The 14,845-nt window shown below is 45.7% G+C and overlaps 1 protein-coding gene across 1 annotated transcript in view; it reads left to right on the top strand.

The window, feature by feature from the left end:
* The first annotated feature begins 230 nt into the window (after positions 1-230).
* LOC149330275 (uncharacterized) overlaps positions 231-14,845 on the top strand; it is a 30,541-nt gene continuing 15,926 nt past the window's right edge. Inside the window, exons 1-3 of the mRNA XM_089560873.1 lie at positions 231-388; positions 8,322-8,594; positions 13,028-13,199. Coding sequence (XP_089416999.1) covers positions 331-388; positions 8,322-8,594; positions 13,028-13,199 — 503 coding nt within the window. The 5' untranslated portion in view covers positions 231-330. The remainder of the gene's footprint in view (positions 389-8,321; positions 8,595-13,027; positions 13,200-14,845) is intronic.

The raw sequence follows: 14,845 nt of genomic DNA, 5'->3' as shown, positions 1-14,845 counted from the left end.
CCATCGGCTCTGGCTGTTTTGACGCGCCTTTGCCTCAGTTGCTCCGATATCTTCACGGACGTTCATCGACAAAAAACAATACAGAAAGAATAAGGTCGAATATAGAACGCGGCATGAGTTCCGCCGCTTGCTCTGCGATATTTGGCGCGCTTTTTCCGGTCGGTGTTATTCAAATGCTTAACAATACGAAGCGACAAAGTTCGGCGTCATTTCCCGCTGTGTCGCGTATCGGGCGGTCCGCACTGATAAGACTGCTCAAAGTGGAGCGGAACGAACGGCTCTGGCTTCAGTCGCCCTCACGAAGTTGCGCCATATGAGACAGCCGTGACAATGGCCTACCATACGGAGGGAGAGAACGGCATTTCCATGGGGCAGAGGGCGCCACAACGTAAGTAAGAATGAGCAAAACACTGAGGCAGCGTATGATTATTGAGCGTTAGCAATATCGAACGAATTCTGCGTCTTTAGTTATCTTCGCTATATCGGGTACATATTTTTCGTTATATCCGGATAAATATTTTTTTACGCCAACGTATGCAGCGCACGAAGACAAATCGTTTGATACCACTTCGAATGTTCTACGTCAATTAGTTTGGCCGTAATGGATGTTTGAAATTTCAAGAAGTCACAGTTTGGGGAACCAAAAGTCGTCGGTGCGAATCCCTATGTAATGCTGCCCTTTCTTTCGACTAGTAATCTTATGCTCTGTAACGCGCTGAAACTTTAGTACCACTCCGAACACTCTATGCCAATTAGGTGACGCACAATCTGTGTACCAATGGTGCAATACACAGGTCACACTTGAATGGCCTTGTGTTCTATACTAGTTCGGCCTTGAGAAATACGAGTATTGTTATATACTCCTGGATACCTGTTTTTCGCAAAGCTTAACCTAATTCCATCGTGGCTTGTCAGTCGATCCCAAGGCGACTCTTTCGATGGGCTTCACACAGTGACTCGTTATATTATCCCAGAGAATAAAGGCGCTCGAAGACACTTTCAAGTATACTGAAACTCGCAAAATCTTTGATGGTCACGCGGCGGTATGCTTTACCAGTACGAAGAAAAAAAAAACTTCTCGTATAGCGACTATTATAACTGACCCCATGTTCGGTTTTTTTTTGTCATGCAGTTTTAATTTTGATGTTGTTACAATGTTTTTATAATATGTTTGACTAAAATAAGTTGCACTGCTGAAATTGCCTGTTGAGTCACAGATATGTTACCGAAATGAAAATTCCCTCGAAATTTCGGTTAATTAAAAGACATCGCAGGGGTTGACAACCAGCTATTTTTCAACGTCTGCGATCTTCCTAGGGAAGGGTGGCCGCCGAGGATAGGGTGAGAGTTATAACGTCAGAAAACGAGCCACTGAGCGAGGTCTCCTGTGAACAACCAATGGGATCGATGACGTCACGACAGTTGAGACATATCCACCTTGATGTCATTCGACGTGGGTACAAATTCCAAGCGGGTCCTCGGAGAACATTCAAACGTGTAATTACGTTCTATTCAACGTCTGTGCCTGAAACCTGCTAGAAGGCACCTCCCTCCACTCGTGAAGGAAATCTTATCGTTTCTTAACGTTCAAAGTGTTTTGGTTCTAGCCCTTTAAATAATCTGTAGCTCCCACCTACGGCGTGTTTCATAGGTTAGGTCAAGCATTGGGACCTTTAAACCCCAAGCCGCAAGACATGAACGGCCTATGTAAACGTTCATTACGGATGCCGTACCCTGGCAACGACCCTCACGGCACTGAGCGAAGCATGACTAACAGTCATAGCGTCCACTTGTATTTGTATATCAGTGGCAGACTTCATCATCATCATCATCATCAGGCTGACTACACCCACTGCAGGGCAAAGGCCTCTCCCATGTCTCTCCAATTAACCCTGTCCTTTGTCAGTTGCCGCCACTGTATCCCCGCAAACTTCTTAATCTCATCCTCCCACCTAACCTTCTGCCGTCCCCTGCTACGTTTGCCTTCTCTTGAAATCCACTCCGTTACCCATAAGGACCAGCGGTTATCTTGCCTTCGCATTACATGCCCTGCCCAAGAAAAGTGTTATGTTCAGATACCGGTTGAATTTCTTCTCAAGTGTGCAAAACGGTATTTACGGTACGTGGATGTGAGGTTAACGTCCCGAAGCGACATAAAAGCTATCAGAGACGCCGTAATGCAGGGCTCTGTATTCCTTTCGACCACCGGGGATCTTTAAATCTGCATTGCCAACACTAAGCATACGGCCACCTTTATCATGTTCACCTCCATTGAAACGCGATCACTGGTGTCTGGATTCGGTCCATAAACCGGTCCAGTACAAGCGTACAATCCGTTTTACAAGAGCGTGCAAGCCACTGCATGTGTAACAAAAGGATACCTTTAGTGTGTCTTGTGGTCCTCGACATTTTTGAACCCCAAGGCCTAGAGGTGTCGTGGGAGGTTGAGGCTCAACTCTGCAATGCTTTAGGAGCGCGTGGATGGTACACGAACTGATGCGAAGTCCTCTGTGATAACTAAGCGGGGCGTTTGTATTCCTGACATACAATGTACGCGTGTTAACAATAATAGGAAGCTTTCCCTCTCTTTAGGTGCTCTTTTGAATCTCTGCCGCAAGTGAATGCTTGCTCAGCGCATTCTTTACGGTTTGCACCGCGTTCGCTTTCTTTTTTAAGAATTAGTATCGCACCTTTTGAGAGGGCCGTTCTGACCCTGACTTGCTGGCTCCGTACTTGAGTCCACAGGTAACTAAGGGGGTTCCGCAACCAACTAGTACCCTTGACTGACCACCTACCGCTCAGTTCCTTCCCATTCGTTCCCTCTGTGCGTAACTGATCTCGCATTCCTCTCTTTCCTTTATTAATCCGCCTCCGTTCTCATTCCCCCTCTATGGGGCACCATACTGGGCATCGCTTAGTTAACATCTCTGTCATTCAGTTAATTTCTTTCTTTATTTCCTTCTTTCTTTCTTTCCTTCGTTCTTTCTTTCCTTCGTTCTTTCTTTCCTTCTTTCTTTCTTTCCTTCTTTCTTTCTTTCCTTCTTTCTTTCTTTCTTTCCTTCCTTCTTTCTTTCTTTCCTTCTTTCTTTCTTTCTTTTTTCCTTCCTTCCTTCCTTCCTTCCTTCCTTCCTTCCTCCCTTCCTTCATTTCCTTCTTTCTTTGCTTCCTTCCTTCTTTCTTTTTCTTTTCTTTTCTTTTCGTTCCTTTCTTTCTTTCTTTCTTTCTTTCTTTCTTTCTTTCTTTCTTTCTTTCTTTCTTTCTTTCTTTCTTTCTTTCTTTCTTTCTTTCTTTCTTTCTTTCTTTCTTCCTTCCGTTCTTTCATTCTTCCATCCTTCCTTTCATTCTTCCTTTCTTTCCGTCCTTCCTTCCTTCTTCCTTTCTTTCTTTCCTTCTTTCTCTCTTCCTTGCTTTCTTTCTAAGAATTAGAGGTCAGTAAGAACTGACGCTTAGTTGTCACTAAGAAGATTGGTTTAGTTTGGTTTATGGGGGTTTAACGTCCCAACACGACTCAGTGCAGGGCTCCGGAAAATTTCCACCACCTGGAGTTCTTTAACGTGCACTGATATCGCACAATACACGGGCCTCTAAAAGATTAGTTCTAGAAGAGTTTGCAGAGTAGGAGCTTGTCGCCAACATGCCCACATTTCAGCGCTTATCAGCCTCTTCGTTTTAGAAGGGCTTTCTTTATTAGCGTCGCATCACAGCGGGCAAAGTCCAGAGCGTCTTGTTTCTCAGAAGGAAAATATCTACTCTCCCAGAGTACTTCGTTCCCTGCTGCGATGATATGAAATCCGAACTCAATGCGTGTTCGTCTATGAGCAGCTATATCTTATCATTTTTGCCCGTGAGCAGTGATGCAAGAAAGAAAAAAAAACACGCTCGAGGCCAGTAATAGACACGTAGCAAGTGTTATTACGGGTACTGGGCTGGTCAATTGTGGGGAGTGCAGTGCCAAGAGGATGGTTTCGAGTACGGAGAAGATACAAACGCGTTCTTCGCCTTAACGAGCGTGAAAGCAGCACAGAGTATAAACTCAACGCCGGCATTAGATAGGTTTGTTTTTCGTGGACGGCTCAAGGTAATGCTGCTTTTAGAGTAGAGGAGCTATAGGGGAGGAGTATGCTGAACGGTGTATGGCCAGTGAGAACGCTGTCAGGAAGGTGGTGGGCTTGATTTTAGGGGGAGCCCGGATTCCCTTTTGGATACATGGCCGCTTCAACGAATGGTCACACTGGACAAATTGAAGTCAGCCGTATCGAATAAACGCCATGGTCTAACTACGCAGTCTAACTACGCGGTTTAACTACGCAGTTTAACTACGCGGTCTAACTACGGGTCTAACTACGCGATCTATATACGTGGCCTATTACTTTTTGAACTGAAAGCAGAGCTTTTGTACGTTAGTGAAGGGCAAAGAATAGGATAGGCGCTGCCTTCAAAAGTCGTTTCCTCAGCTACAATGTAAACGTGAATTACTCTATAAGGGATTAAAAAGGAATCGATGGTGGGACCTCCAGCGCACTCCTTAGTAGAGACAGGGTCTGTTAGACAAGGTCTGTTAGACAAGGTCTGGGGTACATTTTGATAATAATATGGAATGTACGCGGTTAGCCACAGAGACAGATTCCTGCTTCAAAACTTGCGAAGTTCTTCCAGTTATCAAGATTTTAAGCGAGCGCTTCGATCGCCTCTAATTGGTAACCTATAGACCGTAGTGTTACGTTCAAAAGCCTCTTCCGTTTGCTAACTCAGTCAAGTTGCTATGCCGTCAGGCGGGAATGTGCCTTCCTTGCCTACGGCAAGTATTCCGTATATTTAGTAATCGAAATGTACCGCGTAAATTTTGTAGCATACACAGCTCCTGAAAGGAAGAGCGCTACAGGATAGCCTGCTCCTTATTTACTCCCTTACAAGGTAATTTACGGTTTCGGTGTGTACGACGATAAAGGAAGTAATTTATTTTGTCTTCCGCAGCAAGAGGAACGTTCTTAAATTTTAGGAAACCTTTTGATTTGTAAACATCGGTGGTCTATTATCACAAAGGAAAGAAGGAAACAAAAAGTGAACATAGAAAATGAAACAAAACGAGACCGCGTGCCTCTGCACCACCCCCAACGCTGAAAGTGTGAGCAAGAGTGGTGAGGAAAAAGGGTTTGGAACTTTAATCACAGACTGAGAGCGAAGAAAGCGTCCTTTGAGTCGATCAAACGGCAACGCACTAGCAAAAGCCCTCCTGGCTATCAAATCTAACAGTAATCAAGAGTTCCACGGAGATACCTTTGGTAAAAGTTTTCGTAGCGAGAGCTACACCTCCTGCAATCTCGCTGTTTAGCTGTGGGCGTTCGGCGCCACTTGTGCGCATGCGCGAGGAGCCGAGTGACGTCACAGCCGCGCAGATGGTGCGCCGCGCCGCTCGCCTCCGACCGAGAAATGTGTCTTTCTGGAAGTCAATAAAGCTGAATAACACGGTCCGTCTTCACCAGATGTCTCGACTTTAATGTCTAACACGTAGCCATGACGATAAGCAAAACAACTAGATGTAGAACCAGGGATCTACCGTACCTCTCGCTATGTACATCCTAGCATATGTGAGCTAAGCTCCTGCCATTTTTTTTTTGGCATATTTGTCAGAGAATTCATGAACTCGTAGTTTGGCGAGACTGCTGTGCTCACGCTCACACCTGCATTTTGTATGTGATTACAACAATAGGAACACGAAGATTTGCAACGAATATTTCGTTTAAGGCATACTCAGGAAAGCTTAATCGAATTTGCGTCTTTAGTAAAAATCGATCGCTTGGCCTTTTCTGACAATGTTGATCCTTGTGCAGCAACAAAATTCGATTAATTGCTGACAAATTTAAAATGAAATTCCGATTTTGCGATAGAAAATCTCTGTGTATAGTCGGTGCCTTGAATGGGACAGCAGTGTGACCTATCTTTAGGAATCTGAGCTGGACGATACTGAACTACGGACACCGCCATCTCTGAAGATTGTCCCAGAAAGCGAGAAGCCTTTTGATGCTTATACCTACTCTCGACGATAAGACGAGCTTTTATTGTCTCCTAGCTTTTTTTCCAGGTTTTTTTTTTCAGTGACAGCGACCTCTTTGTCTCAAGAACACGGTGGCCAATCGATGTAGGTCAACATTAATTCGCCCTCAGCGTTCCTTGAAAGGTGGCTTTCTACAGGTCATGGAAAATCAGAACAAGTGCATGACAGATAGGCTGCCCCCTTCGAAAGCTGGGACTCCAACGCGTACACGTTCGCTGACACAGGGACGAAATGAAGAAGGCCAGTAGAACTCAATCATCGATCAAAATCCGCTGCCGTACTCACTAACTACTTGACCCACTTTCTTCTGCAGCTAGTGTTCTTTTATTTTCCACCGACGCTCCTTTGGTCGTACCAAACGATAAAGAACACTTTCTTTGTTCGCTACAAAATGTGTCAGGGCTGAATATCTATATACACGTCTTTGTGCTCATATCGAAGAGCCCATACGAAGGGCAGTGAGATAAAAAGAAAGGAGGCTGATAGCTGACGGCCTGCGTCAACAATGGAACAGCTGATATTGCGCAAGAGCTTGCATCACGAATATATAGCTTCACGAATGTCGCGAAAGTGTGTTCCTTGCGCAATAGCTGCGGTAATTCAAGGTCTGTCGATAACGAAAAACAATTAAGGTGTGCGTTGAATGGTTCGTCGCTGCCACGCGAGTTGCTGCCATCTCTGCTATCAGTTTGGCCACGCTTTCTCTGCACAACCGTTCTTCGTCGTAGGCTTACGTCATCATCATCATCATCAGCCTGACTACACCCACTGCAGGGCAAAGGCTTCTCCCATGTCTCTCCGATTAACCCTGTCCTTTGTCAGTTGCCGCCACTGTATCCCCGCAAACTTCTTAATCTCATCCGCCCACCTAACTTTCTGCCGTCCCCTGCTACGTTTGCTTTCTCTTGGAATCCACTCCGTTACCCTTAAGGACCAGCGGTTATCTTGCCTTCGCATTACATGCCCTGCCCAAGCCCATTTCTTCCTCTTGATTTCAACTAAGATGTCATTAACCCGCGTTTGTTCCCTCACCCACTCCGCCCGCTTCCGATTTCTTAACGTTACACCTATCATTTTCCTTTCCATAGCTCGCTGCGTTGTTCTTGACTTAAGCTGAACCCTCTTTGTTAGCCTTCACGTTTCTGCCCCATAGGTGAGTACCGGTAGGATACAGCTGTTGTATACTTTTCTCTTCAGGGATATTGGTAAGCTACCATTCATGATCTGAGAGAACCTGCCATATGCGCTCCACCCCATTCTTATTCTTCTAGTTATTTCCCTCTCATGATCTGGATCAGATGTCACTACCAGCCCTAAGTAGACATATTCTCTTACTACTTGTAGCACCTCGCTACCTAGGCCTACATAGGCTACGTAAGCTACGTAAGCCTAGGCCAAATAGGCTTACGTAGCAGCGCATAATTCTACGTGGAGTAGAAAAAGCCGTGATCCGATCTAACCTTTTGAGAGGTATACGTCGAGTCTTGAGTAGCCCGGTTGCGAAACTGGAAATCACAGAATCACAAATTGAGAAGTCATGAATGAAAAAAAAAAAGAGAATTCTCGGCCACAGTGGGGGAGTTTCTATGGAGGTAAAATTCTAGAGGCCCGTGTACTGTGCGATGTCAGTGCACGTTATAGAACCCCAGGTGGTCGAAGTTTCCGGAGCCCTTCACTACGGCGTCCCTCACAGCAAGAGTCGCTTTTGGGCGCTAAACCCCAATAAACCGTTAACCAAAACCATAAAAAAATGATGACAACAAAATCATGAACCGCAAGCGCTGATAACAGCTGCGCTACATAAACATACTAATGAGAAACAGAATTGTCCAGGCATTTTTCTTCGTTTACCCATCCGCTGTGTCAAAAACACTTGCTCAGATATTCACTAGAACTGACGAATGAATCGACAATGGTAGCATGGATGAATAGTATGACTTATGAACACAGGAATAGAAAAAAAAGATAAGCGATTGACCGAATGCACACGCGGGTACATTATCTGTGAATATATAATGGATAAGCAGTCGGATGGAGGGGCTGGAGTAGCAACATCTAGTGTTGATTCTCAGAGGCGATGCCCGCTTTTATCTTTGCCATTTTGCGAAAATAGCCAAGAGTTCTTTCAGTTGTATCCCCTGTAAAGCTGCTATACATTTGGTCTTCTCGTGAAATCCGCCCCCATTCCATCAACCTTTTTAGCCCTCATTGTAACCGTGTACCAGTTTTCTAATGGTTACCGTCATTTTATTTGCCACTACAACAGCGCCCGGAAGCACCCCCTACGAACCACCAGTCGACTACTATGACTCCCTCCAGACCGTGGGTGTAACTACTACTGCGACCCCAGCTGACAGCGATGGCGGCGGCACCTGGTGGCAGAAAAGAAAACGTATCATCGCGCAAAAGTGGAGAAAGACGCACCCTGTCTTCCCGGCGCAGCCCGCGATGCTGGGACTGCCCATGTCAGCGGCATCACTGGCAGGCAATCTCATCAGCATCGGCTTGATATCCTCGCCATACGTCTTCAGCAGAATAGGTGACGTATACGGGACCCGTCTACGATAAATCCCGGTTTATGCTCGAAACGAGTACAGTAATTTTAGTTGCATTTATGAATCATCACTTGCTATTCGTCTACGACTATTATTGATCATGATCATCACCATCAGTCTGACTACGCCCCCTGCAGGGCAAAGGCCTCTCCCATGTCTATCCACTTTACCCTGTCCTGTGCCAGCTGTGGCCATCGTATCACCGCAAACTTCTTAATCTCATCCGCCCACCTAACTTTCTGCCATCCCCTGCTACGCTTGCCTTCTCTTGGCATCCACTTCATTACCATTAAGGACCAGCGCTTATCTTGCCTTCGCATTACATGCCCTGCCCAAGCCCATTTCTTCCTCTCGATTTCGACTGGGATGTCATTAACCCGCGTTTCTTCCCTCATCCACTCCGCCCGCTTCCGGTCTTTTAACGTTACACCTATCATTTTTCTGTCCATAGCTCGCTGCGTTGTCCATAACTTAAGCCTAACACTTGTCGTTAGCCTCCACGTTTCTGCCCCATAGGCGAGCACCGGGAAGATACAAGTGTTGCATACTTTTCTCTTGAGAGATATTGGTAAATAGTAGTTCATGATCCTACGACTGTTAAATAACTTAGAATAGAAATTTTCTCACATTCTGTTTCGGTTTCATCAGACGAACGACAGCTAGGACGTCAGTGGCGGCATTAGGTAATGTGACATAGGAAAAAAAAGTTGTTATATAACCGTTTATACGGCGTTTGTTGTCGTTCCGGTTCTTGAAGCAGGCTCGCTTTAAGCGTTCTAGGGAATTTAAACTACGCATCAGCGGGTACGTTTCAGTCTTTTCCAAGCCTAACTTTACCAACAGCGAACTTCGACGTCACAACTGTCGTTCGGCTGATGAAACTAAAACCGAGATCGCATCAAGAAGAAATTCAATTCAAATTATTTAGTCGCTGTAGGAGACTTCACGAGGTGGTCTATATACAGGTATACTAATGTCTCGTGCTTCATTTTAAAGAAGAAAACTCGCAAGTTAAAGTTCAGTGTCTGTACTCCCGTACTCGGTGTACTAGGTAGGAATGTTTAGTTGATAATCGTATGTACGTAATTTTCTTAACTGCAGAGCTTTTAAAGGAACAAGTCTTTATTGCGACAGCCTTAAAGAGCTCGTGTCGGAGAAATTCTGGCGGCGACGTCAGCATCGTTGACCGTGAACAAAAAATCCACGAAAAATCCCCAGAGCAGCAGCCTAGGAGGCAAGTGGGCCACCTAGGCGACGTAACTTTGTTGCATTATCACAACCTGCCCAACGGATTGTGAGAGAACTGGGAACCGTGGCAGGTGACAGTTCAATCAATGATTGGTCGCTAGTGGTTGAGCGGCAAGTGCAATCTGTGTTGCACAAGCCGTATACCGGTGGCAGCATCTTCTATCGCAAGGGATTGGCGCATCGCTCAACCGCTGCACCACTGCGCCAAGATTTGGTATGATGACTCCCAATGATGTATGAATGTTAAGTAGAGATTTACCTATTGCGCACATATGGTCATTTACCCATTAAGATATATTATCGTACTCTTAAAGCGGAACTTAACCGAGTACAGACACCTTACATTTGCGTGCGTGTTTTCTTCTTTGTAATGATGAGTAAGGTATAATTATGCCTGGATTACCATGTGGTATTCTTCTACGTCCACTAAATAGTTTACAATCGAATTTCTCGTGCTGTTTCAGTTTTAACAGCCGAATGATGATTTTTTCGTCAAAGAGCCGTTATAGCTAACCCCTTATCTAACTTATTATCCAACTAACCCCTTAGCTAACTTATTTTTTGAAGTATTCAGCTATACGTTTCCATATTAGTACGACCTGCATTGCGCCTTCTGCTGTGACGTGGCTGACTTATACCATACGGTTAAGCAAACAAGGGAAGGGTAATGAGGGGCTCGTTATAAATATGAGAGAAGCCAACAGCCACAGAAACCAAGGGGCACAGGGGATTTTTTTTTAATTCATATATTTATTTTGTGGTGTTGATTGATTTAGAATATTACTGAATATGTTATCGCTTAAAGCTAATTGATAGAAAAGCAGAAGAAAAAACCACCACATGCCACCGGTGGGATACGAACCCACGACCTCCGAATTACGCGTCCGGTGCTCTACCTCTGAGCTACGGCGACGGCTGTCAAACCTTCTGCTTTCGCGGGTATTTATGTTTACAAGTAACCTAACCTTGAGAGTGTTCATCAGCGCCACCGGCATGCCAGAAAAACCCAGCTATATTATCTTGATCTACAAGGGTCTATAGCGCAAACAAAGACACGGACAAAAGAGACGAAACACACATGCAAGCGCTGTCTCTCTTGTCCGTGTCTTTGCGCTATAAACTCTTCTAGATCAAGATGAACTATACTCCGTTTCATACATAGGAGTCAACGCTGCCAAAGGTACGAAAGCAGTCCGCTGCAAAAAACAAGCGAAATGTATCCGTCCGCCTACACACACACACACACACACACACACACACACACACACACACACACACACACACACACACACACACACACACACACACACACACACACACACACACACACACACACACACACACACACGCACGCACGCACGCACGCACGCACGCACACGCACACACACACACACGCACGCACACGCACGCACGCACACACACGCACGCACACACACGCACGCACACACACACACACAGCGACGCTGCCTGTCAAGACATTTCTTAATGACAAGGGAATGTTTGTACCCTGGAATGTGAATTGCCGTTTGTGTAACGTGCCTGAGACAATTGATCATTGCTTCATCCTGTGCCGTGATGCCATGTTCTTTTGGCACATACTACAACGAACTCTTAAGAAGGACATTGAAATTACACCATACACTATTAGATTTCTGCCTGTTGACAAAAACTCTGTTGTGCCTTATGATCTGCTTATGTTGATGGGACTATTCAGTCTTTGGAAAAGCCGTATGATGGACAGACATGCCGAGCCACCAAGATCGTCCAAATCTGTGTTTCGTGAACAGTGTGCTTTGGTGAGGAGTGTTTATGCTGCCCGCGAATAACCTCCAAGCTGGCTGCCGTGCCTAGATGCATGTGTGTGCCTCCCTGAATTTTGATGTTTTGATGGGGATGCAGTGTTGAGTTAGGGCTATGGCGGGCTCCTATTAAGCAGCCCGGTAACGTGAGACGCGAACCAGTCTGACTGAAGTTTTCTTCCTTTCTACGGAAGTTCTTCCATGCAATAAAGAAAAAAATCCATCCGCCTCGCGTCGTGGCTGAGTGGTACGAAGCGCGCGCCTGTCTGTTCATTTTATAAGGGGCCAAGGTTCGACTCCCGGCTTGGCTGGTTATTTTCATTTATCTTTTTTTATTTGGCTTAAAAGATTCATGAGGTAGAAACTCGAAACCGTCAGACTCTAATGCCTACTTTGAAAAACACAGCGCTGTTTACTTGCTTCGAAGGGACAAGGCAATGTAGTGTACGGCATACATACGATGTAACTTCAATCAGATGGCGTTGAGTGCAAAGCTGTCATACTTAACACTGCGAGAGCTAGATATTGTCACCTTGCTAGGCCGTTTCTGCGGTGATCTTATTCCAGTAGAGAGACCTTCTTTCTTGAACCTCGCAACTGTCCAGGGGCTCACCCCGGTCATCTCGCCCACAGTTCCGAGAACTTCACGCACAGTCTTCTCCGGGAAGCGTTTCCTTACGCTAGAGTAAACGTTGACAATCACCTGCGTGCAGTCTTTTGAAATTTTCGGAGACTTCAGCTTGGAGAATAGGCGAGCAGGAGATGTTTTTGAAGCCGCAGTGGGCGAAGAAAACAAGCGAGTAGGAGATAACGGTGCCATTTTCGCAGACTCAGAAACCGAAAGACGAAAGCAGACGACATTACCGGCCGGCCTAGCTGCGAAAACATGATACAGGAGGAGCCGAAAAAAAACGAGAAAACTAAGGCACTCAGTTTTGAAGAACATAAAAAAAGCAATCTATTTGCAAAATAAAACACTTTTATTATTATACTACAATAGCGACCAACATTTACTTTAATTTTAAGTTCATTACTCTTCTCGCTTTTGACGCACTACATTACGATGCGGACAAGGAGCGCGAACAGGCACCGCAGCCTTCGCTGCGTTGACTGCTATGTATGAAACGGGGTATACAAACTCGCCCAACAGGAAGTTTTAATGAACAAGCTATATTAAGTATCGATAACCCAACAATGGAGGACTAGGAGGTGGTACTGTCCAGCACACATTTGGAAGACCAGGTTCTGCTGGTGAACGGGGCAAGAGCGGCGGCAAAAGCCAATGGGCTCCTGGAATGAGGGCCCACCCAACCATTGTATGCTTTTAACGTTTTTTTTTCTCTCTCTCTCTCCCCTTCTTGACTTCGCAGGTTGGAGCGCTATCCTCTTGCTCGCCATATTCGCAGCGCTGGCGATGTTCAGCGCCATCCTGCTGAAGTCTTGCTGCGAAATTCTGGAAGCCCGTTTCGAAGAGTACCGTAGGTTTTATTGGTTCACGCAGTACCCGGACATTGCGTCCAGAGCACTGGGGCCAACCTACGGGTACGAAAGTATTACTTTTGAGCGGGCATGATCTTGTTCTGGGCAATAATACTTCAATAAAATCCGTACCTTGCTTTAAACGAGAGCGACGGAAAACACTCATGACTAGTGCTGCCAACCGCTTCCTACTTTCTTTTGGAGTTCCGAAAAATGTTGTATAAGCTGAATTCAACAAAGGACGCTAAAATGTCCACCTTTTCTTTTCCAGTGATGAACAAGTGTCTGCTTTCATTGGGCCGTCACCCCTCTCAGTGCAGGAAATATTTTCAAGTCCGATTCTGTTGGGTTGTAGAAAGAGTAGACCACCAAAATCAGTATGTTCACGTAGCACCTCTCAGCTCTAGTTTTCTGGCAGTTTAGAGGGAAATACCCCCAAAGTTGCGCGATGTTCGCTAATGGCCGCCGAGAGATGGCGTTAGTCCTCCGCAACCTTGTGAAAAGCTGGGCCTGAGTAACTGAAAACTTCGCATTCCCCCACCGCACAAAGGCTGTGACTCAGGCCTGCTTGAACCCTAAAAGGACATGGGGACCGGTTATTTGGGACTAATACGTAATTATACCGGAGTTAGTGCCATCCCAAAGGAGCACAAGTAATCGGGCCAATATCGGAAATGGATGGCTTCACTGCGGTCCTATGAAGGATCGGCCTCTGCCAAAAAATTTCCAATATTGTAAAATTGTAAAGTATTAAAAATATTGTAAATTGATAGCTCCACTGCGGTCCTATGAAGGATCTGCCTTTGCCAATACATTTCCAATATTGTGCCGATTATCTATGCTGCTAGGGTCAGCATTTTTCTATCACTTGTGCATGCTTACTGGACTTCTCTTTAACATCCTATGCGTACTCATATATTGTTATTTTTTGCCAGTGTTCAATTTGGTCGTTATGGGTCTGTATTACTTTATTTGCTGTTCTTTGTGCAATAAGGGTGTTCTCATTGCCTGCATTTATATTGTTTTTCGACTCCATACCAGTCACCGATCACTGGTCCGAAAACTTCTTTTCCCGTGCTCCTTTCGTGTGTTCATGGGTTAAGTTGAACGCGTCATCGGGTCAGGTGCTTGAAGAACTTCACTTGTAAGTTGAAGTAGCTATTAGGTATGGATGATGATGATGATATATGAGGTATATCTAACAGGAAAGTGGGCATCGGCGTAATAATAACACAGCTGTAGCTGTCGGTTCTTCGTGCTGGACGGCAAAACGGACATGGTATTATACAGCTAGATCTGTTAATGGCACTTTTCTCTGAGCTGCGGCATTGGTGTCGGCGTAACACGACGTCCGAACGAGAGGATAAGGCAGTGGCGCCCTCTGTGCTCAGCGGTGGGAACTAGATTTTGCCCCGTTCGGCGGATTTAGCCGTGTGGAGCGGTTCGAGGAAAATATTTCCCACCACAAACAGCTCTCGTCGCATCTTGCGTTACAGAGGCGCGGTAACCGCCGCCGCGGTGGCTATGCGGTTATTCCATGACTACAGCGCAACGAACGGGACAAGAAGAAGGACACTGGCAGGGCTTCCTCTTGTCCCGTTCGTTGCGCTGTAGTCATGGAATATCGGAACCAACTAGCCCAGCAACTTACCTTGTCAAATATGTGGTTATGGTACTCGGCTGCTGATCCGAAAGCCTCGGGTTCAATC

Source organism: Amblyomma mixtum, chromosome 9 (genome assembly GCF_055824585.1).
Source record: "Amblyomma mixtum isolate Tamu chromosome 9, ASM5582458v1, whole genome shotgun sequence".
Taxonomy (NCBI): Eukaryota; Metazoa; Arthropoda; class Arachnida; order Ixodida; family Ixodidae; genus Amblyomma; species Amblyomma mixtum.
Note: the sequence above shows the minus strand (reverse complement) of the source record. Positions and strands in the feature narration are given on the sequence as shown.